This window comes from Sabethes cyaneus, chromosome 2 (genome assembly GCF_943734655.1).
Source record: "Sabethes cyaneus chromosome 2, idSabCyanKW18_F2, whole genome shotgun sequence".
In the NCBI taxonomy this organism is placed as follows: Eukaryota; Metazoa; Arthropoda; class Insecta; order Diptera; family Culicidae; genus Sabethes; species Sabethes cyaneus.
In genome coordinates this window covers 4,715,057-4,742,642 of record NC_071354.1, presented here as the reverse complement: position 1 = coordinate 4,742,642, position 27,586 = coordinate 4,715,057, and the positions used below count along the sequence as shown (strand labels likewise).

Below are 27,586 nucleotides of genomic sequence, written 5' to 3'. Positions count from 1 at the left end.
TTATGATCAATCAGCGACAAGTATGATGTAATCATCTGCTATATAACGAGTAGGATAATTGAAGTATTAAACAAATGATTACTTCCGAATCGAATTAATATCTAGTCGACTGAAGGCCTACAGAGTCGTAGGTAAGGACGGCTTCTAATTGGCTAATTTCTAAGGAACGGAGAAGAGTAGAAACTACCTGAGATATGGATAGAAAAAGTTGTCTGTTCAATGTAATTATAACTTTTTAAAAGGACCTAAGTGACATTGAAAGACTCTTAGGAATCCGTCTGTTCCGTCAAGTGCATTTGCATCGACAATCAGAAAAGAAGGATACCGAAGAGACTCTCTCAATGTTACTTAGGTCCTTTCGAAACTTACGCAAGAATTGTGATGTTCATCGAAGCCACTTATCAATGAAGGCGCATGGTAATTTGTAATAATACACTACTTAGTAATAATACACAGTACATACTGCATTAAACAAAATACCGTGCGTTCCATGGATTAAAAATTTAAATGCGTCAGTACAAGCAAATCATAGGAGAGCAACACTATAAAACTAAGAAACATCTTTTATCTATATTTTTAGAACGATAAAAGTTCTTCAATAAAATCCTAAAGCTGCGCTGGTTGTTTCGGATCACAAAAGAACAATAACTTTTTTTTTTCATTTTCTTTGAAAATAACAATTTTGGAATAGAACTGTTTTGAACAATCCTTTGACAAACACTTGTCTGCACGATATTCATATAAACAAATCTTATTTGCATATACACCTAATAATTAGTTAATCTACTTGACAGTATTGTAACAAAAAAATAATTTCTGCAGCTAAAATAATTAAATCCTACTAATCTACCATTTAACTTAGTCAGTTCGTTTATTTAATTATTTTAGTTTATATTTGCATACAGAGCTTCGCATAATTTACACTCTTATATTTCAGTATGCAGTATTCGCACATAAAAAAATAGTTACGGATTGAGACTATATATGTTCAAACGATTTCAGGCAAAAAAAAACAAATTAAAATAAGCTTTCATTGCGGTACCTAATACGACTTTAACAGTAATGCATCGATGTGAGAATATTTTTCTACGGAAATACGTTCTGGATTGGGACAGAAATCAAGCAATACCACAGTTTAATACCAAGTTAAAATATGTTACAAGCTTATAGGCAAAACATAGTAAAATCGAAATAGCACATTATAAAAAGCCATCTCTCAACGTTGTGTGTTATTTTGATAACAAAAAAACGACAAGTTTTGCTGTTGAATTGGACTGAGCGCAATTGGAGGAACCTTTTTTCTTCGGACAGAATTTATTTTGGTTATTTTGTGGCCAAAATAGTAAATTTTGTTTAACGATAGCTACAAGTCTAGTCCGGAAGTATTTTTGTGCATAACAAAATTCGATCGGTCGAGGTTTCGTTTCGTTAAGTGGCCGGCCAAAAAAAAAACGATTACGCAAAGCAGAGCAAATTGACAAGCAATGTCGTTTGTTGTTGTAGTTCGTAATGCCATTTAAATATATTTTTTTTAATCTACTGCAGTAAATCAAAGCAATCCTAAATTTTTCAATTATTCAAGAAACTACAAGCGTCGATTTCACTGTACGGCTTAAATGTCCTTTACGCTAGTGATTGAGATGATTTTAACCTACAATTTCGTAGCTTTTCCAAACAAAAATACAAAAGCTAGACGTTGATTGTCCTCGAAAATTAAAATCTATCACTAGAAAAACGTCACGATCAAGCAATTTGCAGCTAAGCTGGATTATTGTGTTTTAATGTAAATACATAAAATGTTTATAGTTGTTAAATATAAATATTTCTGTTTGAGAACGTAGTCGATACAATATCGCAATAATTGAATGTTAATGCTTTGCAATATTGACAATATAACTTTGGATGCAGAATCGGTTTTAAATAAGCATATGCTTTAAAATGAATGATTTTAATTCATATTGTTTGCACAAATTTTTAATTCTCAGCATTGAAAAATTCTGTAATATTTGCTTTGATCTGCAAGACTAGTACCAAATAGCCGAATAACAAATAGCCGAATTGTCAAATGAGCGAATTTCAAAACTTCTCAGTTAAGTCCGAACGAGCGACAGCGAGTAAGGACAGCATGCTTTTAGCGACCGGTAATGCCATTTGTTACCTCGGCCATTCGTAGGTAATCTGTTTCGCAGTGCTTATCCCACAGAATGTTTTGAACTATTGAACCTCGTTACACTCTTCATCGGTTGACAATCATCAGCATTGGCACACAGGGACATCCTTTCCACTTTGTTCAAACAATAATTGAGAGAAATAATCCTTTTAGTTTTATCCCCCGCGTGACATCCAAAATAGAAACCTTCTATTGCAATTGAAAAAATCAATTTTTTCTTCTTTCATAAAACGTGAAGAGCTTTCGGACGTTATGTTTCTCATGAGCATTACTCTTTTAGTTTTGAAACATCACGTATATACTCACTTGTCTGAGACAAATAATAAACAAATATTCACGCGTTATAATTGCATTAATGGAAACGAAACAATTGTTTTCATTGATTACCGAAAATCTTCCATTTTTTCATCGTATATCGGAAAATTACTTCTTACTCGCCATACGCCTTACGCTTTCAGACGAAACAATTTGACTACATTCTCGTGGACATCCAAGGGTCAGTTATTGTGATTAATCTGATTAGTTCCCATAAACTATTACGCATTTGGCGCAGTTTGGTCTACAACGGTGGTATGGTTATACTGGTTTATAAGAAATGTTCGGGATTCTTTCTCCGGAACTAGATGCTAGCCATCACTAGTCTGTTCTAGGAGGTTTTCTACGTTGAGTTATAAGTACGTTTTTCTACTGAAAATGCTTAACGGACCTTACAAAAACAAAATACCAAATAAACGTCGGAATAACATTTATATTAATACGTCATGATAACTTGAAGTGGAATCAACACAACATAAATCGGTTGCAAAATAATGTTACTCACTATCTATCAAAAATCATCAATGTAAAAATGGTATACAAAACTGTATTGTAACTTCTCCCACCGCTTTGCTGGGAGGTTTAATTTTTTCTTAAAAATTTCATTCTTTGCACAAAAAATGTAGAATTTCCTAGGCAACATATTCTGATTAAATCGGTTTTTGCAACAATGGCTTTCATTTGTGAAGCCTTTTGGTAGAAGAAAACGTAAATTTTCACTAATTATGTATAAAGCTTAGGAAAATAATTGATACGTAATGTTGAAACTTAATTACCTTACCCCTTCTCCCGTTACAAGAATAAAACAATTAACCCTATATTGCATCCTGTGGGGCAAAATGAAATGCGCCTTAACAATGATTGACGTTCAGTTTCACGATTCAGAAATATCTAGGTTATGATAGTAAAATATTTCCAGAAGCTACGCCTGCTTCGTCCGTTCATATGCGTGGTGACGTTCTACTCATCCTCATAGTCGTCACTCGATTCGACAGTCCACTGATCGCTCACCTGACTGCCTTGACTGTTACTGTCATCGGGATTACCTGGATGAAATAGCCGTCCCGTTCCAGCACCGACACCACTATGGTACGATTGCGATCTTAATACTGAGCTAAAAGTATATAAAAATATATGAGAGACTCTGTTACAAAACCTGACCGGATAACCGTTTTTTTAGTCAAAAACCAATCTCTTATACAAGAATGCTCAAACCGGTTTCGTGTGTGTGTGTGTGGGACATTGAAAAAGCTTGGCACATTTATTCTATCTCTAGACATTTGGTGCATATAGTTTTGGGAAAATTGAAAATGAATGTTTTTATTAAATAGTAAATAATTTTCTAAGCTAAACTAAATTTAAATTTAGATGCAGCATGGCTTCGTCTACGGTGGGTCTTCGTCTGCTTTCCCGATATATTTAACCAACAAATTAGAACCAACACTGATGCAAATAAAATTACACTATTGCAGCAATAAAATTACAAACTATTGCTTGGAAATGACCTGTCTTAGTAAACCGCTATTTTTCACTATATTTTCAACAAATAAAAGTTCTCACGGGGTTTCTACTTTTGATATGATTTTGACTCGGAGTAAATATACCGAGTAAATTAAACTATTAGGCTTATATAGGCTTAACGAATAAATGTATAAATTTTTGTAAACAATTTCTGTAAAACGAAAATAAATTCTGTTTATGACGAAGTGAAATTTCCGTATGACGAACTGCGCTGAATAACAAAATTTGTTTCTCTAAAAAGTGTATTCTATCTGTCCAAATGAGACAAGGAGTGAGAGATCCATCTTGTGCCAAAAATTTGAGTACTTGTTATCCGCAACTCAGAATAAAGTGTGGATACCAGCGTGCCCAGGCATAAACAAAAGGTAGGGCACACCCTTTCAGAATAATGCTTTGGCCTGAAAAAAAAGCGAATAATTGGAGGATGGCGAATCTGTTACTACTTATCAAAAAAATATCTTCCGATTAGGTTGAAAACTCAGGAGGGTCGGGTGCAATAGAATGAGAACTGGACTGGAAATAAGAGTTGAAATTAGCCTTAAATCGGACTTGATATTAAACATCAAATTAGACTTTAATTTGGACTAATTCAAGCTAGAAGTTTTACTTCAAACCAGACATGGACATGAAATTAGACGCAAAGTTTTAGTTGAAAATAGGACAGAAAATAGAATTTAGTTGAAAACAGGTGTTTTCTCCTTCCTTTTCTGTAATGGTTTTCTTGATTTTTTCTATCGTTTTCATTCCGTTTTTTCTCTGATTCATTCGTTTACTTTGTTTCTTTTCCATGTTTCCTACCCAAGTAAAATTTTGGGTTTTATTACACTCTTATGATGGTATTTAAGACCAAAATTGGTCTTGAAGGCTTTAATAAGAGTACAATAAAACTCAAGAAGTAGGTAACAACTTGGGTAAGTAATTTTTCCGCTTTTCTTCGTATCCTGTCCCATTTTTCCTTATTTTCAGTCCTGTTTTTCCTCACGTTTTCATTCGTTTTTTCAATTTTCTATCCCTTTTTCCGACTTTTTGTTCCCTTTGTCCCTTCTTTTCGTTTCCAGTTCTCGTGTTTTTCTAACTCCTCTATATCCTCTCATTCTCGTCTTTCGCCTTCGTCTGTTCTGTTTATCCTCTTTTTGATGCCTCGTTTTTCCTTCTTTTCTGTTATATTTATTTTATTGCTGGGTCCCTTTTTGCTCTTCTCCTCGGTTGTTCTTTCCCGTTGTTCGTCATTTTCTCGCCCGTTTTACCCTCTTCTTTTTTCTTTTGTACGTTTTTCGTTTTGTACGTTTTTCGTTTTTTCTTTTTCCCATTTTTTGTTCGTCCCGTCCCGTTCCCTCGTTTTTCCTGTTTTCCGCTGTTTCTCCTTTCTCTATTCCTTTTCACTTCATTTCCTGTGCCGTTTCCACCGATTTCCTTTGTCCTGATTTTCTCCTGTTCCGTTTTTCGACTCTCTTCTTACGTTTTACTTCGTTTTCAGGCGCGTTTTTCCTCCTTTCATGTCTCTTTTTTCGCCTTTCTGGTTTAGTTTAGCAATCTTCATTTTCTTTCTCGTTTCCTTTCGGTTTCTTTATCGTTTATCCTTCATTTCTCTAGTTTTTTTCTACTCCGTTTTACGTTTTTCTTTTCGCATTTTCCCATTGCTTGTCCCATTTTACCTCTCGTTTTCTTTATTGTTTTTTCCATTTTACCTTTTTCTCCTTTTATATCCCGTTTGACTTATTTTCCCATTTTCTTCGTTCTCTCTATCGATTTTCCTGTTCTTCTGTCCGTTGTTCTGTTTCTTCGTTCCTTTTCTCTTCATTGCTTGTTCCATTTTTCTTCGTTTTCAGGGCCTTTTTTCCTCTGTTCCTGTCTCGTTTTTTTGTCACTTTCTGTCTCGTCTCGATTTTTCCGGTATTCGGACTATTATGTTTCAAAAAAAGTACTGAAAAATAGTGGTTTTCTTCCATTATCTTTTGTCGATTATGAAGGGACAATACTTAAATATTCATGCCAAGTATTAGTTTGAATGTAATTCGCCTCAAAGTTGGTTATAATACTGGTTTTTCGTGCCTGTGTTTGGAAAGTAGTGGAAGACCCGCCGTAGCCGAACCCATCCAGCACCCTATTTCCAAATTCGCACGAAACTAGCCGTCTAGAGAACACTAATCTTCCTAGTGGCACTTTATGAACATAAATCATGAACACTAAAGGAAGCTGATCGACAAGTGCTTGGGGTAAGCGTAAAATTCTGCGATCAATAATCGAGGGGATTGAAGAAGGCAGCCCAGGACCATAACCATAATTTGTTCGACACAGGATCGATAACAGACCGTCGCCACTAAAGTAAGTAGTACACATTAGCCGCATAAAAAGTATAATAGTCAGGTAGCAAAAGATTCGACCAGCGAAAACAGAAGCGATCGTTGGTTGCTTCCCTGTGACTCTCCAGGTATTGCAAAAAAAGATTCGAGTATTATGACCTTATTTTTACGGTAGGCCAACAGCTCCATTTGGATAACGTGGTCGAAATTTTAGATTTTTTTACTTGTGCCAGTCTCCAGTTGACCTCGAGGTTTAACAAACCAATTTCTTATACTCCAGTCTTGATTGGAAGCAACATTCGGAGTCAATAGGATCGTAGCGCAAGACCGGCAGTTGTCCTGTATTCCAACAGTTGGCTGCAAAGTCTGTCGAATAAAAAACAGAAGGTCAAGCTTCGATAACGGATTCTTCGTGACTTTGAATTCTGTTAATCCGATACTTTGTATTAGGAAATTATAAATGAACTTACCGTAAAACTAGAAGCTAGCGAAATACAACTTACAAATACTAACGAAAACCACTGGCACATTATCGGCCAAAGTCAACAGCTTTGCTATATAATTTCCTTCCAAAATATTGTTTAAGTACAGTGGAAAACAGAACTAGGATTTATAATATGATCGCAAAAAAGTTTTAGCACTATATACAGAAATATTCTGCAAATAAGCCTAATATACAGCATTGTATAAACATCACCAACCATAATTATTCATAATCAGCGACTGCTCAATAACAGGTTGCTGATGTATTAACTGTAATATGATACTTTTCAGATCTTCAATGGGTTACCGGAAAAAGAGTTTCGAAAGATATTTTAATATTGTATGCAGAGCGAAAAACAATATCTCATTGGCGATCCATTGGTTTGTTTATAGAAGTCACTCGATGTGAAAAAATACACCCGAACTAAGCTTTTTGAAATCATACTTTGTTGAGGTGGTACAATTAAATGAGGTGAGCATGATAACAGCCCTGTTTGTAAGCGTGTGATCCAAATACTGTGAAAAGCTATGCAAATTTACAAGCCTTTATCCTTCACGATTCTACGTTTTTTTTTCTTCTTAAACTGTTTGATAGAGAAACAAAATCAAAAACACACAATACCACACGCAGGAGCAGGAGCAAGCGGTATATAGAGCGGACATTGTTTTTTACAGAGGAAGATAATAAAAGCACAGAAAGCGAAGCAAACCTTTCATTGAATTTACTTAAACGTTCCCCTTGTTGGTGCGCTTGGCGGCGGGCTTCTTCCTGTTTCTTCTTCCCTTCGAGGGCGGCTTTCATCGGATCGTAGCTGGCTCGTCGTCGCCACATTTCCAGCTCCTGTTCCTTTGCTTTTTGTTGAGCTACGAAAAACAAGCAAAAATTTCAGTTAAAATATTACCCGTCCTAATTAACTCCAATAGATCTTACTATCTTTTTTACCCGTGGCTGGTGCCTTTGGGGTTGCAGATCTGGCGCTCCTGGCGCTGATTCGGTTCGGTTCGTTACGAGTCAGTGCAACCGCTGCGCTGCTTGGACTTTTCTTAACTTCCGGCTTAACCAGATAACTTTTGGATTCATCTTTCTTCAGGAAGTTTCCCCCGCCGGGTGTTTTATACTTGGAAATATCCAGATATTTTGGCTGCACTTTTTGTTTACTCCCGGCCGCGGGAGTCGATTCCCTTGAGGTAATTTCTTTACTTACAGATTTGCGCGATATGTGCATGTCCTGTTTCATGCGGCTTAAACTCGAGTCTCGCGGCATTGAAGCGCGTTCCCGTGCACCGCTTGCTACCTGAAGCGATCGTCGGGGCAGCTCTGGCGTATTGGGGCATGCCGCCACACCATGCTTCACGCCAGCCGCAATCTTTTTATTCTGTTCCATTCGCATTAGGAACGTTTTGTTGTATCGAGTGTTCGTTATCGGTTCCTTGTTCGCCTCAGCTGTTTCATCGTCTTTGTCGCTAAACTCGGAATTCGAAGAGTATTCTGGACCTAACTCCAGATCGTCGTCGTCGTTTATGTAAAACTCGTCTTCATCATCGTTATAATTGGCAACTATTTTTTTGAAGCTGGTGCTGCTCGCTGATTTCTGAATTTTCGTTCCTCCACCGGCAGATTTTAGGCCCACCTTTGGTGTCATGGTTGGGGTGATTGGTTTCATTGCCTTCACGGAAAAAGAGCTGGACCTCTTGATTGGAGAAGACATTTGAACCGGCGTTGGTTTGTTAATCGAAGTTCTATTTGCACCGCTTTGTGGGGTTTTCGAAACCAATGGAGGGTTTCTGCTTGCTTGAGGTTTTGAGAATTGCTTGGCCAATGGGATGTTATTATGCTTTGCGTTTACGGACAAGTTTTCAAAACCTGAAGTAACGACAATCAGTTGCTCGTCTTCATCGTCGTCATCATCATCGTCGACGTTATATTTCATTTCGTTGCGATTATCGTTGCCCTTCGTGGTATAATAGGCAGTTGGCTGGTCATAGTTTTGAAAACATTTCAGAGGCTTAGGTGGCAAAGCCGCCATTCCTTCGAACGAATTGTGCCGTGTATGTTGCTTCTTAAAATCTAATATTGCATTTATGTTATCTGTATGGAAACTGTTATTCATTTGGTTTCCGAAATTAACTTGCGAGAGTGCATTTACGTATGACTCTGAATCGTCAAGCGAGAGATTCCTTTTGTGGTTCAAAATATTCTGCTGTTGCTGCTGATGCTTTAGGTGACGTATCTGTTGATGCTGTGGTGAATAGGCTGGGCCTTCGTTGTGATGCTTATCCTGATAAAAATTGTGTACTGGCGACTGCAGCGAGTTCATCGGAGATATTTTCGGCGATATTCGACGGGACGCCGGACTGAGTGGACTGGACTGGGAAGAGTTCTGCACTGAAGAAGCACGCATCGAATTCCGCCTGTGCAGGTTCTGTAGCGTTGAAATAGCCGCAGCAGTCTTTTGAAGATACATTTCAGTCTCATTGGTGGACAAGTCCTGGAATGAAACGTTAGGATTCTAAATAATGAATGGAAACTACAAATCTCGAATCTTGTTATTACTAATTTTACATCAACTTGAAGTAAACAAAGAAACATTTCCATCGACGTTTCTAAATTAATTCAAGTATGTAAAAATCATCTAATGATAACCTTATGTTTTCATATTATTTGCAGTATAGATATGCAAACTGCTTTCGTCTGAAAATAATAATATAGTTCTAGCAGCCTTCGTCTTTCAGAAATAATGTAGACTTACAGTAGAAGTCTCTAAATATAGAAGTGGAGAAGTGACTGAACGATGCACTTCCAGATGCTCAATCTTGCTCCTCGTCTATCTTCAATACGCCGACTCCCCAACATGCCAAGAGAAAAGAATCTGACCATATGTTGTAGGAACAATAAGTGTGGTGTTAAGTTTATACAGCTAAACCTGACCATAGTTTAGCAAATAAACAAAAAGTCTGCTTACCTCTGGACTTCTTGCAAAGGAAATATGGGAGCGAGCGTAAAATCATGTGCAAAAGCAAATCATTCCTCCTGCTCGCGAAGAAAATGGCGATGAGAAGACTTTTGGTGAAACCCACAAACGACCCACGTATCCAACCGACTTCAGCGAAGCCGTAGAGCACACCAAAGGTAAAAAATGGGGCAAACATCTAGGAGGTGCGATGCACGAGGCAAAAAATAAGCCCGAGAACTAACCTTGTCGTGAAAATTTGCAAATCAGGAAGTCAAGGTCTGTCAAGGTGACGGAGCACAAGCTCTTTAATAACGCTTCGCAGGCTTTTCAAATGTTCTAAGAAATTATTAATCACATTAAATTGCTCATTTTTGTTGAAAACAGTAGAGCTCTATCCTTTTCCCTTTGGAAGCTATCACTGGTTTTTAAATTTTTACATGTAATCTTTAAGGGGTTGTAACTCGGGGGAGAGCAGCTATGAGCAGCTAATCTCATTTATTTTTTGTGAATCAGTTTATGCTATAGCTCAGCATGTACAACTTAGGGCGGAACACTGTGGAACATCTAAAGAAAGTTACCATGAAGGCAACCATTTTTAAAGCTGGCCAATCAATCCTCGAATGTGCAGGTTGAGAATCAATGACCGATTCTTCAATATAAGCATCATCAACGTGCACAACCCTCCCCTCAGAAGTACCGATGACGACAAGGATGAATTCAACGCGCAGTTGGAGAGTGAATACGACCGCTGCCCGAAACATGATATCAAGATCGTCATCGGGGATTTCAATTTCGGCCAGGAGGAGGAATACAAACCGGTGATTGGAAGGTTCAGTGCACACCAACGGACCAATGAAATGGGCCTAAGACTTATCGACTTTGCCGCCTCCAAGAATATGGCCGTACGTAGTACCTTTTTCCAGCACAGAATCCACCATAAGTACACCTGGAGGACACCAAATCAGACAGAATCACAGATCAACCACGTTTTGATTATTATCGACATTATCGACGTCAGATCCTATCGAAGCACTAACGTTGACTCGGACCACTACCTAGTGATGGTTAAGATGCGCCCAAGACTCTCCGTTGTGAACAACATTGGGTACCGACGCCAGCCTCGGTTAGATCTCCCGTGGCTGAAGCAGCCAGACGTCGCCGCAAACTACGCGCATTCACTCGAAGCTGCGCTGCCGGAAAAGGACGAGCTGGACAAAGCACCTCTCGAGGACTGTTGGAACACCATCAAAACAGCCATCAGCAGTGTAGCGGAGAGCTCCATCGGGCATGTGGCGCGAAATCAGCGGAACGATTGGTTTGACGATGAATGTAGGAGGGTGATGGATGAGGAGAACGTTGCGCGGGCGGCCAAGATGCGCAGTGCCACACGTCAGACCGTGGAAAGACACGAACAGAAGAAGATGCAGCAAAACCAAATCTTTCGGGAGAAAAAGCGCTGCCTGGAAAAGCAGGAATATGCAGAGTTGGAGCGGCTGCATCGTTCTCAGGAAACGCGAAAGTTCTACCAGGCATTCTGCCGCGAGCCGAAATGTGTCGGGATAAGACTGGCAGTATTCTGACGGACGATCGTGAGGTGACCGATAGGTGGAAGCAGCACTTCGACGAACACCTGATTGGTGCCCAGGCGATGAACCGTGGCGGCGGGGAAAACGATTTCGACGGTGCAACAAACGGGGAAGAGCTGCCAGCCCCAACGATAGGTGAAGTTAAGGAGGCCATCATGCAGCTAAAGAACAGCAAGCCAGCTGGGAAAGATGGCATCAGAGCGGAGCTTATTAAAATGGGTTTGTATGCACCAGCTAATTGTTAGAATTTGGGATACGGAACAGCTACCGGAGGAGTGGAATTATGGGGTTATCTACCCGATCTATAAAAAGGGCGACAAATTGGACTTTGAGAACTTTCGCACGATCACCGTTCTCAATGCCGCCTATAAAGTGCTGTCTCAAATCATTTTCCGCCGACTATCACCAATTGCGAACAGATTTGTAGGAACTTATCAAGCCGGCTTCGTCGAAGGTCGGTCTACAACGGATTAAATATTTACACTGCGGCAAATTTTCCAAAAGGGCCGTGAATACAGAGTGCCCACGCATCATTTATTCGTTGACTTCAAAGCCGCATATGATACCATCGACCGGAAAGAGCTATGGAAAATCATAGACGCGAACAGCTTCCCCAGGAAGCTCATCAAACTGATCAAATCTACGATGGACGGTACACAGTGCAGTGTTCGGATCTCGGGTAGATTGTCGAGTGCATTCGAATCACACAGAGGGTTTCACCAAGGTGATAGTCTCTCACAGCTGCTGTTCAACATAGCGGTACAAGGTGTTATGAACCGAGCGAATATCAACACGCGAGGTACGATATTCAACAAATCTAGTAAATTCGTCTGCTTTGCCGGTGACATGGATATTATCGGCAGAACATCTGTGGCGGTGGCTGAACAGTACACCAGACTAAAGCGCGAAGCAGAAAAGATTGGGTTAAAGGTAAATACGTCTAAAACAAAGTACATGCTGGCCAGCGGAACCGAGGCCGAACGATGCCGCTTGGGCAGTAGTATATTGATCGACGGCGATGAGTTTGAGGTAGTCGACGAATTTGTCTACCTTGGCTCACTGGTAACGGCGGGCAATGATACCAGCCGTTAGATTCGGAGGCGTATTACCAGCACAAGTCGTGATTACTATGGGCTTCACAAGCAATTGCGGTCGAGCAGACTAAGTCCCCGTACAAAGTGCACCCTGTACATGACGCTTATTAGACCGGTTGTTCTCTACAGGCATGAAACATGGACAATACTCGAGGAGGACCTGCGAGTGCTCGGAGTTTTCGAACGACGAGTGCTAAGAACGATCTTCGGCGGCGTACAGGAGAACGGAGTATGGAGGCGGAGGATGAACCATGAACCAGCTTTATGGCTGTTCGCCTCTGAACGATCTTCTGGCAGTGGACTGTATGGTAGCGGCAGCGAAAGCAAAAGCAAAAGTCTCGGTGAGAAAATTAACTCTTCATATAGCGCTTATAAGGGCTGGGGGTTGACTTTGCTCGCTCTCCTTTCAGTGGGAAAATCCAGTAGGGAAGTGGACGGTGGACCAAACAAACACCGGCTGCTATGCTAACAAACTTTATTCTAATTGTTCTTCGGCTTATTGCTACTGCTGCGAAGTGAACGGCTGGATGATTGAAAACGGAATGGAATGATTTTCTCTGGGTGGGCTGCTTTTATAGCTGCGGGATGATGACAGTGTGTGTTGTGCGATGCTAACAGTGTATGCTGCTGGGTGCGGGTTATTTTCGGCTGGAGACGGAACATCCTCCCCCGGTTGAAGGATCCGCGGTTCTCAGGACATCGCCGGGTTTTTCAACTAACTCGTTGTCTTCGATAGGCAGGATGGATACCTTGTTGATTGGACGACGATACTTGCAGCCTTTGGAGAATACATCGACTGCACGAACAAGTCCATCGTCACCAGGGTAGACTGCTACGATGCGTCCTAATTTCCAGTTGAGGGGTGGTTGGTTCCGGTCATGAAGTAGGACGATCATGCCCTCGCGAACATTTGGCATCTCTCGTTGGTTCTTCTTTCGGGGTTGCAGGGTGTTCAGATAATCTCTGCTCCAAGCACTCCAAAAATGTTCACGAAGGAGTTGAAGATGTTGCCAGCGCGCCAAACGGGAAACCTTGACGTCTTCTAAGGAGGGCTCAGCTGGAGCGGTGAGTGATCGTCCGATGAGGTAGTCAGCCGGGGTGATAACTCGTGGATCCGCCGGGTCATTCGAGATGGCGAATAAAGGGCGGGAATTCAAGACGGCCTCGATTTGAGCCATGACAGTTGAAAGCTCCTCAAATGTTAGCTTCACGTTGCCGACGACACGCTTCAGATGTGTTTTACAGGATTTCACGGCTGCCTCCCAGAGGCCGCCGAACTCCGGTGCGTCTGGCGGGATGAAATGCCACTCGATTTCACGGCTGCGACAAAAGGATTCGATGGCGTTCACAGTCTGCTGATTCTGGAACTGTTGATATAGGCTGTTCAATTCATGATTCGCACCTCGGAAGTTGGTGGCGTTGTCCGAGTGCAATTCATGAATCATTCCTCGGCGAGCAATTAATCTTCTTAGAGATGCCAGGAAAGCATCGGTGCTCAAATCGGAGACGACTTCCAAATGCACAGCCTTAGTTGCCATGCAGACGAAGACTGCTACGTACGCCTTGGTCAGCGTTGGACGACGTGACCCTTGTTTAATCCAGAAGGGGCCAGCGTAATCCACACCAGTTATGGCGAACGGGGGCGATGGCATCACTCTCGACGCTGGCAGGTTTCCCATTAGTTGATTGGGTGTCGTAGGATGGGTTCGGGAGCATTTAACGCATCGACGGGTGATGAAACGGATGATGGATCGACCTTTCGGGAGCCAGTACCTTTGGCGAAGAGCATTCAGCAAACCTGTTTGCCCGACGTGAAGAAGTTCGACGTGCATCAGCTGGATGAAACGATGAATCACCGGATCCTTATCCGGTAAGATAATTTGATGGCGACTTTCAAATGGTAGTTGCGATCGGTCAAGTCGGCCACCAACACGGAGCAAACCATTGGTGTAAATAGGACGAAGATTTCCTAACCTCTTGCAGGGTTCGTTGTCGAGGACTCGTTTGATTTCGTCAGCAAAGTGTGCATGCTGTAAGACGTGGATGATGGTTTCTGTTGCACGGCGAAGCTCATGGACGGTCTAATGGGATCTGAGTTCTCGGTCGGCTTGATTCTGCTTACGGCAATTATTAGCAAACCGACGAATGTACCCAACAATTCGTTGTAGCTTGCGGAAATTGCTGTAATTGGAGAAGAATAAAGGCATATCCATTCTTACATCCGAGATGGCGACGGCAGCTTTCAGTTCCGGTAGCGCTTCCTCAGGTATCTCGTCCGGAATAACCACTTCGTAGCACACCACTTCAAGGTAACTCGGACCATGCCACCAGAGAGTGTTGGTAGCTAAATCTTCTGGAAGCTGCCCGCGGGAGATGACATCGGCTGGATTCTGATGGGATCGTACATGTTCCCACCGGAAATTGTCTGTGTGCTGCTGGATCACAGCGACTCGATGTCGGACGAATAGCTGCAACTGGTTGAGGGGTTTCTTTAGCCAGGCTAAGACAATCGTACTGTCGCTCCACAGCACAACTTCCTGAACCGGCATATCCAGGGCTGGCAGTACTTTCGCCAACAAACGGGTCAACAGGAGGGCGGCACACAATTCTTTCCGTGGAATGGTGAGCTCACTCAAAGGCGCCAGTTTGGATTTACTGGTGAGAAGACGAAGCTTTGCCGAACCATCAGCAAAAAGGGATCGTAGGTAGATGCATGCTCCGTATGCCGCTGTGGAGGCATCCGAAAAACCATGCAACTCGTAGGCGACTGCATTGTCCAAAATAACACACCGAGGGATCTCGATGTCGTGGAGATGCATTAGGGAAAGTTGAAGATTTTGCCACTGCTTGGCAATATTTTCATCCACCGGATCGTCCCAGTTGATTTTAAGCTGCCACAGCTTCTGCGCGAGGAGTTTCGCCAAGACGATCACCGGCGAAACCAGTCCAAGGGGGTCGAAGAATTTGGCGATCTCGGAGTACACCGTACGTTTCGTTGGTGGTTGTTTCACAGTTGTATTCGGATGATAGGCGATCTTCAGCGTATCGGCGGTTGGGTCCCAACGCAAGCCTAACACTTTTATGGTTTCGTTCACTCCTTGCTCCCCCGGAGTCATCGTCTCACGTTCATCGATAGGAATGTTCTCCATCAGCTGTTGGGAGTTAGAGCACCATTTTCGTATAGGAAAACCTCTTCGACTTAGGAGTTCCTTTAACTGCTGTTTAGCCACGATAGCATCTTCCACCGAGTCATCTCTCCTCCTTCACTATACGAGCGGCGATGGGAAAGTTCTCGCCATCTTCCTTGACGAGCTGTACCAAGCACCTGGTTGCTTGATAGGGGGCCGATGCGGTACCGTAGGTGACAGTGCACAACTCCAAGACACGCAAAGGCAACGACGGCTGCTCTCGCCAGAAAATGCGCAAGAATCGACGATCCGATGGGGCTTCGACTACTTGACGGTACATTTTACAGATGTCTCCGGTAAATGCTACCTTGAACATACGGAATCGTAGCATGATGTGATGTAGATCGTTTTGCACTACTGGACCGACGTGGAGTACCTCGTTCAGCGAAAGATGCGACGGCGAAGATTTGGCACTTGCGTCGAACACGACACGGCATTTCGTGCTCGAGCTGGAAGGTCGAAGTACGGCATGGTGAGGAAGGTAGTAGCTCTGCTGGTTGGGTGGGTCTTCAGATTCCATGATTTCCCGGCAGTGACCGAGAGCCTCGTACTCCCGGATGAAATCCACATACTGAATTCGAAGTTCTGGATTGTGGACGAGTCGTTTCTCCAACATCAGAAAACGCTTTAGGGCCAGAGCACGACAGTCGTCCAGGAGGGGAAGATCACTATTGAACGGGAGCTGGACCATGAATCTTCCAGATTCATCACGCTGGTAGGTAGATAGGAAGTGGGCTTCGCATGCTATCTCTTCGGTCGACAGGTTGGGGACGTCTGGTACTTCCTCGATTTGCCAGAACTGTTGCATGTTCCGCTCGATGTCTGCAACCGATGCGTGGACGTACATGGGAGAAACGTTGGATGCATGTGGTGGTTCGATGATGACGCCAGCTATTATCCACCCAAGCTGGGTGTCACGTAGCTGTGGTAATCCATCTGCTAGGCTAAGGTGACCTGGCTTCAGCAAGCCGAAGAATAATTCCCCACCAATCAGCAAGTCCACTTTGTCGGGAATGTGGAACTTGGGATCGGCAAGGACCAGTCCTTCTGGGATCATCCAATGGGCGATGTCGATCTTGGAAGTTGGAATTGTCCCAGTTACTCTCGGAGTTACCAGACACTCCAGGCTGGTGTGGAACGATGATACACGGGATCGAAACTTGATGGTCACCTTATCACGAGCGTGGGTTCGTAGGGCGTTAATGCCAACAATTGGGATGTTGGCTGGCTTCTTTGGGATGCCAAGACGGTTGGCCATCTCTTCGGTGATAAAGTTGACCTGGGAACCGCTATCCAACAGCACACGGCATGGATGTGCTTGATTTCTCCTGTCGTAGACCTGAACCACCGCAGTCAACAGCAGTACAGTCTTGGTGGATTGGGCGAAGTTTGCGGAACACGTTGTTGAAACCGGTTGGTTCACTGGTGCTGGCATCTGCGATGTTGTTGCAGCTGGTATCGGTGGCGGGATCGCCATTGTCTCGGTGGGAAGTGATACGTTGGGCTTCGTACCTCGGCTGGGTTCTTCATTCTCATGAAGCAAAGTGTGATGTCGGCGTTGACACTTGTGGCATGTCTTATCGGAAGGGCAATCTTTGGATCGATGGCCTTTGCGCAGGCAGTTGAAACAGACTCCAGCTGCTCGGATCTTCTCGTTCTTCTGGGCTGGGGTTAGGCTGGATAGGGCCGAACACTGGACGTTTCGATGGGAACCGCCACAAATTTCACAAGAGACTGGTGGTTGGGATGGGCCGGTCGATGCAGCATGGCTTCTTTGTGGTACACTTCTTTGTGGTGGATGGGGCTTTGGATTCGACGGGGCTGGCTGGCCTGCTGCTTCACAATTCTCCAGAACTTGGCATCTGGATTTCAGGAAGTCGATGGTCTGCTGGTAATTCGGTAACTCACCCTTCTTCTGCGTTGCTTCCCAAGCCTGGCGTGCACTCTTGTCGAGAGCTGACACGATCAAGAAAACGAAGAAATGCTCGGCCGTTCCATTGATCTCCTGCTGGAGGTAGCGCAGGCTTTCGATGTAGTTGACTGCTTCATCAACGAGGGCACGAAGTTCTTTATTGGCGGTGGAAGACATCTTTTTTAATGTCAGCAGTCCTCGGAAATGGCTCTCCACTATGGCTCGTTTGTTGTCGTAGCGGTCCATCAAGACGTTCCAGGCCTGTTGGTAGTTCCCTTCACTCAGGATTTTGGCATCTAGTACACCTGCGGCATTTCCGATAAGCGCTTTGTCCAGATGATACAGTTTTATGGCGTCTGTATCACCCGAATTGGCCATCAGATCGGTAAAAATGGCCTTAAACTTCGGCCATTCAGTATAGCTTCCACTGAACGTTGGAATTGGCATCTTGAGGGCCTGTTGCTGGATAATCACTTGTTGAGATGACGGGTTAGGCGCAGATGTTGGTACTGCACGGTTCTTTGCTTCCAGCAGCAGCTCTTCCACGGCGTTGCTCACATTGTTGTAGATATCTTCGAAGGCATCATATTCATTTTCCTCCTGGAACAGGTCTTCATCCGATACTAACGATAGCACCTTGCTATGGAATCCACTGTACTCCGTGTATACAGCAGAAAGCGTTTTGGATAGCACATTTAATTGTGCTAAACCAATTGCTGCACTGGTGATGAGCGTTCGTTGAATACGCACTAATTTCTGCTTTACTTGAGAGCGCTGACGGCAGACCACACGATATTCCTTTTCGGTGACAGGATCCATAGCAACAGCAACAGCACCAGCTTCTTCAAATCCGTGAAATGATGCTGAGTCCTCTTTTTCACCGTTTTCCGAACGCGACGGCGAATGCATTACGGGCATCGCTTAATCAAAAATATTTTTGACGAATTCGCAACGCGACGAGCGAAAATCGTGACACGCCACACGTTTAAACACGTTCACTTTTTTCAAAATGTTCAGTCAATAACGGTTCGAACACGTCCAGCAGGAACGAACACGTTTCAAAAGTTCACTTTTCAATAACGGTGGAAGGTTTCGAACGCGAGTGCAAACGAACACAATTCGGTATGAACGAACACGTTCAAACAAGTTCACTTCAATAACGGTGTGGCACGTTTCGAACGCGAACACCTTCCGCGAATGCCGGACAACTACCCTGCTAAGATGGTGTTCGCCTCAAATCCGGTAGGAACAAGACGACCAGGAGCGCAGCTAGCAGGATGGTTAGACCAGGTGGAGCGAGATCTGGCGGAGAGTACTCGGTGTCCGAGGGATTGGAGAGTGGTTGCCCTCATGGAGAAACTATGTTCAACAGGCTTTGTCTTAGGACGGCAGGCAGCTTTATGGCGAACCCAGTATCCAGAAGGTGGCGAAAGCTGGACGGATATGATGGGCAGGGCATGTTGCAAGAATGCCGGACAACTACCCTGCTAAGATGGTGTTCGCCTCAAATCCGGTAGGAACAAGACGACCAGGAGCGCAGCTAGCAGGATGGTTAGACCAGGTGGAGCGAGATCTGGCGGAGAGTACTCGGTGTCCGAGGGATTGGAGAGTGGTTGCCCTCATGGAGAAACTATGTTCAACAGACATTGTCTTAGCACGGCAGGCCACCTAAGTAAGTAAGTATTGAAAGTATAATTCGACGAGCGAGCATCGAAACGAAAGGGACGACCTTGAGCAAAAGTAGTCAATTCCTAGGCGGTGAGAGGTGGGAAAGGCAAGATGAGAATCTCTTAGAATTTCTCTCGTCAAACAATATCGATATTGCTAATAAAGGCAATGAACCTACATTTATAAATGTTATCTTGTGTAATCCAGTAATTTCTGAGAAAATACGAATCTGACACGTGTCTGGCGAAGCTTCGCTGTCTGATCATAGACACATTATTTTCGAATGGGTGGGAGGCTTAGTGTCACAGGTCGCATATTGAGATCCTAGGAAAACCTGGGATCAGTATGCGCTTGAACTTGAATCGAATATTTCACTACAATTTCACTTGAATATTTCACTACAAAGAATTTGGACGATTCAACAGTTCGAATCGGCTTAAACGAAACAACCCAAGAAACAATGTGAGTTTTATTGTACTCTTATGGCGGTTTTTATGACCAATTTTGGTGTGTGTAATAAAACCCAAATTGTTGGTTGGGAATAGTCTCTGCTTATAATAGTAATTATCCACTTAAAAGGGTTACTTCGACTAGGAATGTAGCCTGGTGGAACAAAAGGCTCGAACAGCTTCACAAAACGGTGCGAAAACTGTTCTATAGAGCTAAAAAAAAAGATTCCTTCAGACTGGACTAGGAGATCCCTAACTGAATATAGAAAGGTAAGGCAGTCAAAACGAAAATCTTGGATACACTATTGTGGAAGCATATTTATTCCAATTCCATATGTTAATATTTTTTGAAACGGTGGTTCTACAATTTATGAAGAGACGGTAGGGGAAAGTAATGAATTTTTTTCTGGAATGTAGAGGAATGAGCGGAAAGGTGAGGGGGAGGGGTAGTCGCAGGCGAAATACGTATCTGTCGCGAATAATTTAGTTTGGAAAAGTTTTGTTTTTATTTAATTTCAGGTTTCGTATTCTACTAAGACGGTTCAAAAAAACTTCAGTCGTCATCGGAGATCTCAACGCTCAGGTTGGCCAGGAGGAAGACTTCAGACTGGTAATTAGAAAGTTCAGCGCACACTGGCTTACGAACGAAGACGGCCATCGACTCATTAACTTTACCGCCTCTAAAAATATGGTCATACGAAGTACCTACTTCCGGTATAGCCTGACATATCAGTACAGTACGGAGATCACCACAACAGACGGACTCGCAAGTCGACCACGTTTTGATTAATGGAAGGCACTTCTCGGATATCATCGACGTTAGAACCTATCGTGGCGCAAACATCGATTCTGACCACTATCCTTTGATGGTTAAAGTGCGCCAAAGACTTTCCGTTGTTACCAACACTCTGTACCGTCGCCCGCCACGATGCAATCTGGAACGACTCGAGTTACCTGAGGTCGCTACTGAACACGCGCAATGCGTTGAGGCTGCGCTGCCGGTTGAGAGAAAGCTAAACCAAGTCCCTCTGGAGAGCTTCTGGGACTGCATTGTGCTATCGGGTTTGATGAAAGGAGTCCACGTAGTGACGTCCAGGTTTGACGAGGAATGCCAGAGGATGTTAGACGAGTAGAATACAGCGTGGGCGTTGATGCTGAGCAAGTGACCCGTCAAAATGTGGAACGTTATAGACAGAAATGAAGATAACAAACCCACTTTTCCGGGATAAGAAGCGCCGCCTGGAAGAAATGGAGTGCAACATGGAACAGCTGTATCGTTTTCAGGAAACGCGTAAATTCTACAAGAAACTCTGCTGTGCATAAGCTGTGTGCCACGAGTCGAAACATGTCGGGATAAAGCGAAGGGATCATGTCGGGTGAATGTGAGGTGATCGAAAGGTGGAAGCAGCACTACAATAATGAGCATCCGAGGACGAAATACCAAGACGGCAGGGGGAATGACTACATCAGTACGGCGAATGATGGTTATGTGCCGATCCACACAATAGGTGAAATGATCGAAGCCATTCAGCGGCTGACAAAGCAGCAGGAAAGGATGGCATTGGATCAAATCTCTTTAAAATGGGACCAGACCAGTTGACCAGCTGACGATAAGCTGGATTGTTAAAACTACTATGTGATCATTATCCTGAATGCAGCCTACAAACTGCTTGCCCAAGTCGTCTTCCATCGAATGACATCAATAGCTAATAGATTCGTGGCAAGTTATCGGACCGGATTCATGGCTTCACCTTACGGCAGATCCTCCAAAAGTACCGCGAATTTTGAATAGGAACGCATGATAGTGTAAACCGACAAGAGCTATGGAAAACCTGGCATGCTATCGGCAGAACATTTGAGGCGGTGGAAGATCAGTACACCAGACTAAAACGCCAAGCAGAGAAGATTGGATTGAAAATAAATACGTCTAAAACGGAGTATATGCTGGCGGGCAGGACCGAGCGTGATAGGGCCCGCTTGGGCAGTACTGTGGTAATGGAAGAAGCATCTTTGACGTCGTGCAAGAGAACGGTGCCTGGAAGCGAAGAATGAACCACGAATTTTCGCGCCTCCCCATTTCGAACTTAGTATTCAGAACGTGACTAAAGCTGGACGGATACATTAGGTAGAACATGTTGCTAGAATGCTGGACAGCTATCATTTAAAAATAGTTTTCGCGTCGAATTCGGAATGAACAAGGCGGCATAGCGAGCGAGGTGGCAAGACCAGGTAGAACGAGATCTGGCGAGCACTGGATGCCCGCGAAACTGGAGATCAACTGCCGTGAACCGAATTAGATAGAGGAATTACGTTACGGAGGCCTTGTTACGGCAAGCCCAAAAAAATAAGTAAATATGCATCATTTGCAAGATTTTCTCATTTGCTCATTCCATTGAGCAACTTACTATTACATTTATTGCTTGTGGTGTTCTGCAATGTTATAAGCCTATTTGCAATCGTGCGCTTGCATCGTAGTAAGCTTTGAATTTCGTTATTAGGTTCATTGAAAAAAAAGTTTTCAGTTCATTAGTTCAAATACAGTTGTTATTTATAAAGCCGTTCATTAATTTTGAGAAAATTATCATGGAAGCCGAAAAATGTGTTGTGAACCATATTTAAAAACGACCTTTTGCTACACGGAATATGTAAAAACAATTGATGGTGAAAAGTAGTACCACGTCCTGCAATGAAGGAACCAAAATCTGTATACAAATTCAAGAGATAAGAAATGCACCGTAATTTCAACGTTCAATGCAACGAAACTGAACTCACTATTTTGCTGGCCTTGTTTGCCATTCAAGGGCAACATTGATAAAGGTGATATGTATTTTACGCTGATTGAACAGGTACGAGTCGCCGCTGATGTCTATACCATAAAACCGGTTTTTATCTATACTAAATCAGTTAAACCAGTAAGTGGTTAGGGTAATCTTTCGTTTGTAATTGGTAGAATTGGTTGTCCAACCGTGACGACTATTGCATGCAATTTGAAAATAACTATCATGACTCATCATGAAGCTGATTAGTTTCATCAGCTCAGGTCATGAAGTCAGGTCTTGTTTTGTGGCTTTTCAAAAAAAGCTCTAAAAACAAACATTAGCTGACTCATTGAAGATAGACAAATCACTCTCACCAACCAATGCAAATTAATGACGTGATACGTTGCGGAAGCTTTAGACTCTCCTGTGATTTGGTAAATGTTCGAACGCTTTCTATAAATACGTAGCATGCGAACGTCATAAAGACAGCTTTAAAATAATGCCAAAAATCAAGTATTTCTACGCTTTTGCACAAGCGAAACTTTATGCACGTGTTTCGGGCACTCAACCGCAAGTCGTCCACATGTTTGTGCGTAGAATGCGCAGAAGATTAAAACGTTTGTGCGCAAATGGCAGACTGTATGTCTGAACGAACGAACGAACGATGGACTAGTTTTGGACCTTGTTGTGATATCTCTATATATAGCTAGGCCAGTGTTACTATTCTACGTCGACCGAAAACGAGTCTATTTATAGATGCTCACCTTCAAGCGAATGGCTGGCTTACGTTAATCTTGATCTTGAGACCAAGATCGTCTAGAATTTGCTTAAATGACAAAAAAACAGAATTCTCAGAGGTGTGAGCTAATTCAGAAACTAGTCGTGAAAACAGCATCGAGGAAGTAACTCCAAAATCATCAATTACCACTAAATAGAAGAGTAAATTTTTACACCTTTCAGGCTTAGGTTTTTCCAGCAATCGATACCATTTTTCTGTTGATAGATAAACTAGACCTTTTTTTTTGGCCAATTGCAAACCTATTGACCAATTACCAACAAAAAGGAAACACAAAATATAGTGTTCTCCAAATATTTTCCTTTGTTTTCTCTAAACCAAAATGGAATTTATACTTTTGGCTGCATCATAAAAGCAACGGCGAAACCAACGCACTGGCACTGTGTATAGTATCGTACATAGATGAGCTCATCTGCCCAGCCCACAAAGCACATAACAATACAGCTGTGTACTGCGTGTACCACCTGTGCTGCAGCAGGTAGATCTTGGAGTGCTCTCTTGTTTTAATGTTAAACACGGAATTAAATCTGATTACTACAGCGAGGCACTCAGGTGTGCACAAGAAAACAGCACATCACACAGGGAACAGCGCCAACCACATATCAAAAAGAAAAGTGAAAATTCGTGGCCGTTAGCTCTTGGAATAGAGCGCACCAAAAGCCAGCGAAAAAAAATTACTAGCGAATAACAACAGCTTGCCCATTTTTGAAATGTTATCTTTCCGCTTCTGTCAAAATATTCAATAAAAAGGAAAGTTTTTTTTACGGGAGACTTATGGCTTCGAAAATGTTATTGAAAAAGTTCAAAATCTAAAACTGTGCACCTAAGCTCAGTTAACCGAGGCTAAGTATTCGCACATGTCACATCAAACCACTTACCGAGTTGCTACCCTGCAGACTTCGGTTCCGACTGACGCTTCTGGCTCGGCCAACGGAACCGATCGGTGACGGAATTTTGCTTGGACTCATGGGTGGCTTGGCAGCGTTCGGTGCCGTGTACTGCCGAATGCTTCCACGCCGTGTAAATTCGTTAAAGCCAGCCTCGGCACCGCAAGCTTGCTTCAGCGACGGGTCGCTACTGCTGCTGCTGGTGTGGTTCAACAATCGCTCCAACTGCTTCCGATGCAAATGCTGCCGATCCAAATTATCTCCGAACTCGTCGTACTTTTTTGCATCGTAATAATCACTCTTAGTCATGTCGATATCAAAATCGTACCCAAACTGGTTTCGATTCTCGCTGTTGAAACTTCGCGTCATTTGAGTATCAATGTTTACGTTGCTGCAGTTGGTGGGCGTTGGCTTTTTCGAATATTCTCGTGCGTTCTTAGCCCATTCTTGGATCCAGTCTTTTTTGCTAACGACCGAACTGATGGCGGAAGCATCCGAGTTCGTTTGGTGCCGCTGGTTGTCGTGATGTGCATTGTAGTCGGATAATACATTCGCTTTTTCCGAATCGGTGTAACAGTTCAGAATTTTATCTTCTTCATTTTTGTGAATGTTAAGTTTTGAGATACCTTGGACGTACTCTGAACTATCAATGTGCGACTTTGTCAGACTGTTCCGTCTAAGTACGAGCGGCGTATTTTGCAATGTCGGCTTTATACTTAATATGCCACTAGTGGTCACCGAAGTGAAAGTACCCTGGTCCGGTGAATTCATGTGCTGCACCGGTATATGCTTTTCTGGGGATTTGGATTTGTGAGTAATATTTTTTACTCTCGACTTTAGTTTTTCTAGATATGATTGTTTTGCTTTTAGTGGAGGTACGGAAGTTGGGTCATGAAAAAAAGCTACCTCCAGAATGTTATTTTTACGTCGTTCATTTATTTTGCCGGAACTCGGACGCTCCAGATCTATAACTTCTAACTCATCTTGAAAACAAGTTGGCCGCTTTGGAGGGTGCACTATGCTAGGTCCCGATGTGAAAAGCACATTGGACTCTTGAGAAATAGTTGGCATTCGGTCTATATTCATCCGCTCTTTCTGTTCCTCGGTATAATTATCTCCATCCAGGGTGTATGTACCGGCTTCACTAACGCTGTCGTCGTTATCCTCGTTCTTGAAATTTTCCAGCGGAGGTTCGACACAAAGTAATCCAATCGAGGAATCTAAGCTTTCAGCGTTGAACTCTGAGCTAGAACAAGAATCTTTCATTGCATTCTGGTGTTCGAAAGCGATTTGTAATGCAGCCGATTTGGGTACAAATTTACCAGAACTTTTCACCTGTCTCACAGGCTCCTTTGCACCGCTTTCCGTCATACTGGTTCGGGGACTCCAGCTATGTCTCTTACTAGCGGAGTCTTTCCTCGCTTTACTTTTATCACGCAACTTAACTTCGGCGTTCGAGTTTTCCGAAGGATTATATTTATTTCTACGAGGCAGATTGACACTCTGGGGAGTTTTCATTTTTCCTGTAGATGTGACCTGTGAATCTCCTTCCAGTTTGGAAAGCGATACACCTCTTTTGTGACGATTTTGGAAGCGCTCGAGCATTTTTTCATGCCGCTGAGTATCCACTGATTTACGTCCATCGCCGAAATCTATCGTAAAAGCTAATGCGTTCCGAACTTCCAAATCTTCACTGGCACTCCGCTCATTTCGCTTAATTTCATGCAACGACACACTTTTGTTCACACTACCCTCTCCAGTTGCACTATCAAAACAACAGTTACCTTGCAACATTTTCTTTTTATCCAGACATTGTTGTTCCCCTGTTGGACAGCCCGCATCCTGGGTGCCCAGTGGAGAACTATCACTTTTCTTAGAATTTTCCGGACTAAGATCGCCCTTCTCCGGCTCCACTTCACAGTCCATCGCTGATTTGCTTCCTAACTTGGTTCCTGTATTGCACTGCAGCTTTTCCACCGAATCCATTCCACACATCAAAATTGATGTACTGTTATTTGCGTATAACATTCCATTATACCAAATTTTTCATATCGATGAATAATGTTGAAGCTGATGTCATTATTTTTTGTTTCATATCATTAATGTTGCACACCACTCTTGCTCGCTCTTTCGCTGGCTTTTTCTCTATAGTGTGCAGGTCAAAACAGCAAAGCTCTTACATACACGATACTTCCACCATTCATTGTTTCCGCTGCTTTGAAAAATTTTTGCTTTATTTTTGGCATCTCACGATCGCGAACACCGTCACCTTCATTGCACAAAGAGAAACACGAACACACCAGCACAATGTAGATTTCTTGACCTCCGATATTTTTTAGGAGTAGCTACCTACTTTTTTCAGCACTAACAACGGGATATTTCAACAACAAAAATTTAACACAAACACCACAAATTTAGTGCAGCACATAATCGCGACTCGACTACAATCACCAAGTGATTATAAAAGTCTTTTAATCAACGCGTTATCTGTTACGATCAAGCCATGGACGATGAATGATCTGCAGAGATACACTTTTCAATAGACGATTAGCTTTTTATTTTCCATTTTAGTCTTCTTCGCTTCTTCTTCCTCCATGGACTGCAATCTGTCACTGACTGAAGTGAAAACGTCAGCTGAGGCTTTCTGCCAAAGTTGCCAGGAAGTTGCGATGTTATCTGCGTCAGAAATTTTCATAAACAAGGGGTGGGTTTCCCCACACTCAAAATAATCCACACGTCCTTTCCAACGTGAAAAATCACGTAAAATTTTCTACAGGCAATTACGTGATTTTCAGATGACTGTTATTGGAAAAAATAATATCCAGCTTTCCACGAGCGATAATGGCGGATATTGAGCACAAAATGGGCACAATCTTTTGACATTCATTGGAGGAGCGTCGAGTGCGCCCTGACGGAGTTACTATGGATACATTCATGATTGTTTGTTGTTCGAGTGTAAAAATGTAAACATTGTTTAATTTTGCAGATCAGCTGAAGTGGAACATAACTAAACGGATTCAAACTTTTATAGTGGTTTGCGGCCATCATTTGCTGAAGGCACTGGCTCAGAATACTTTTTCACAATCGTGCGAATTAAACATTCGAAACATTACACATTAACGCAAACATTAACTTCATGTTGGTCGAGCCGTTGTCAAGTTTGCTCTCGAACAGCGTCTCGACTTGATAAGAAACTTTCCGTTGCGTATTTGGACATTCTCCTTGAAATTTGCGAAAACTGCAAAGTCACAATCCATAAAACTTGTTGTCCGTTCAATTATGTTCCTCTTTAGCTGATCTGCAAAATTGAACAATGTTTACATTTTTACATTCGAACAACAAACAATCATAAATGTATCCATAGTAACTCCGTCAGGGCGAACTCGACGCTCCTCCAATGAATGTCAAAAGATTGTGCCCACTTGTGCTCAATATCCGCCATTATCGCTCGTGGAAAGCTGGATTGTCAATTGCAAGGAAAATTGTACCATCCAAAGTGCG

The 27,586-nt window shown here is 42.8% G+C and overlaps 1 protein-coding gene across 3 annotated transcripts; it reads right to left on the bottom strand.

The window, feature by feature from the left end:
• Window positions 1-733: 733 nt before the first annotated feature.
• Window positions 734-26,626, bottom strand: LOC128733485 (uncharacterized). Of its 3 annotated transcripts, none has more exons than XM_053827098.1 (5): window positions 24,077-26,626; window positions 7,998-9,281; window positions 7,724-7,910; window positions 7,503-7,656; window positions 734-3,599 (listed from the first exon to the last, which is right to left on the bottom strand). In XM_053827098.1, the coding sequence occupies exons 1-5, from the start codon at window positions 26,111-26,113 to the stop codon at window positions 3,446-3,448; spliced, it is 3,816 nt and encodes a 1,271-aa protein (XP_053683073.1). In that variant the 5' UTR covers window positions 26,114-26,626; the 3' UTR covers window positions 734-3,445. The 3 variants fall into 3 exon arrangements, with proteins under 3 accessions (XP_053683073.1, XP_053683072.1, XP_053683071.1); XM_053827097.1 differs by having other exon boundaries at window positions 7,724-9,281; window positions 24,077-26,354; window positions 26,439-26,626; XM_053827096.1 differs by having other exon boundaries at window positions 7,724-9,281.
• Between the last annotated feature and the right edge of the window lie 960 nt (window positions 26,627-27,586).

Bases quoted from the DNA above. Each gene is read 5' to 3' on its own strand.
- LOC128733485 (XM_053827096.1), bottom strand. From the start codon at position 26,113: ATGTTATACGCAAATAACAGTACATCAATTTTGATGTGTGGAATGGAT. The intron at 9,282-24,076 runs GTAAGTGGTTTG...GTTTCATTCCAG, and splicing joins GTCTGCAGGGTAGCAACTCG to GACTTGTCCACCAATGAGAC. The intron at 7,657-7,723 runs GTAAGATCTATT...TGTTTTTCGTAG, and splicing joins AGCCACGGGTAAAAAAGATA to CTCAACAAAAAGCAAAGGAA.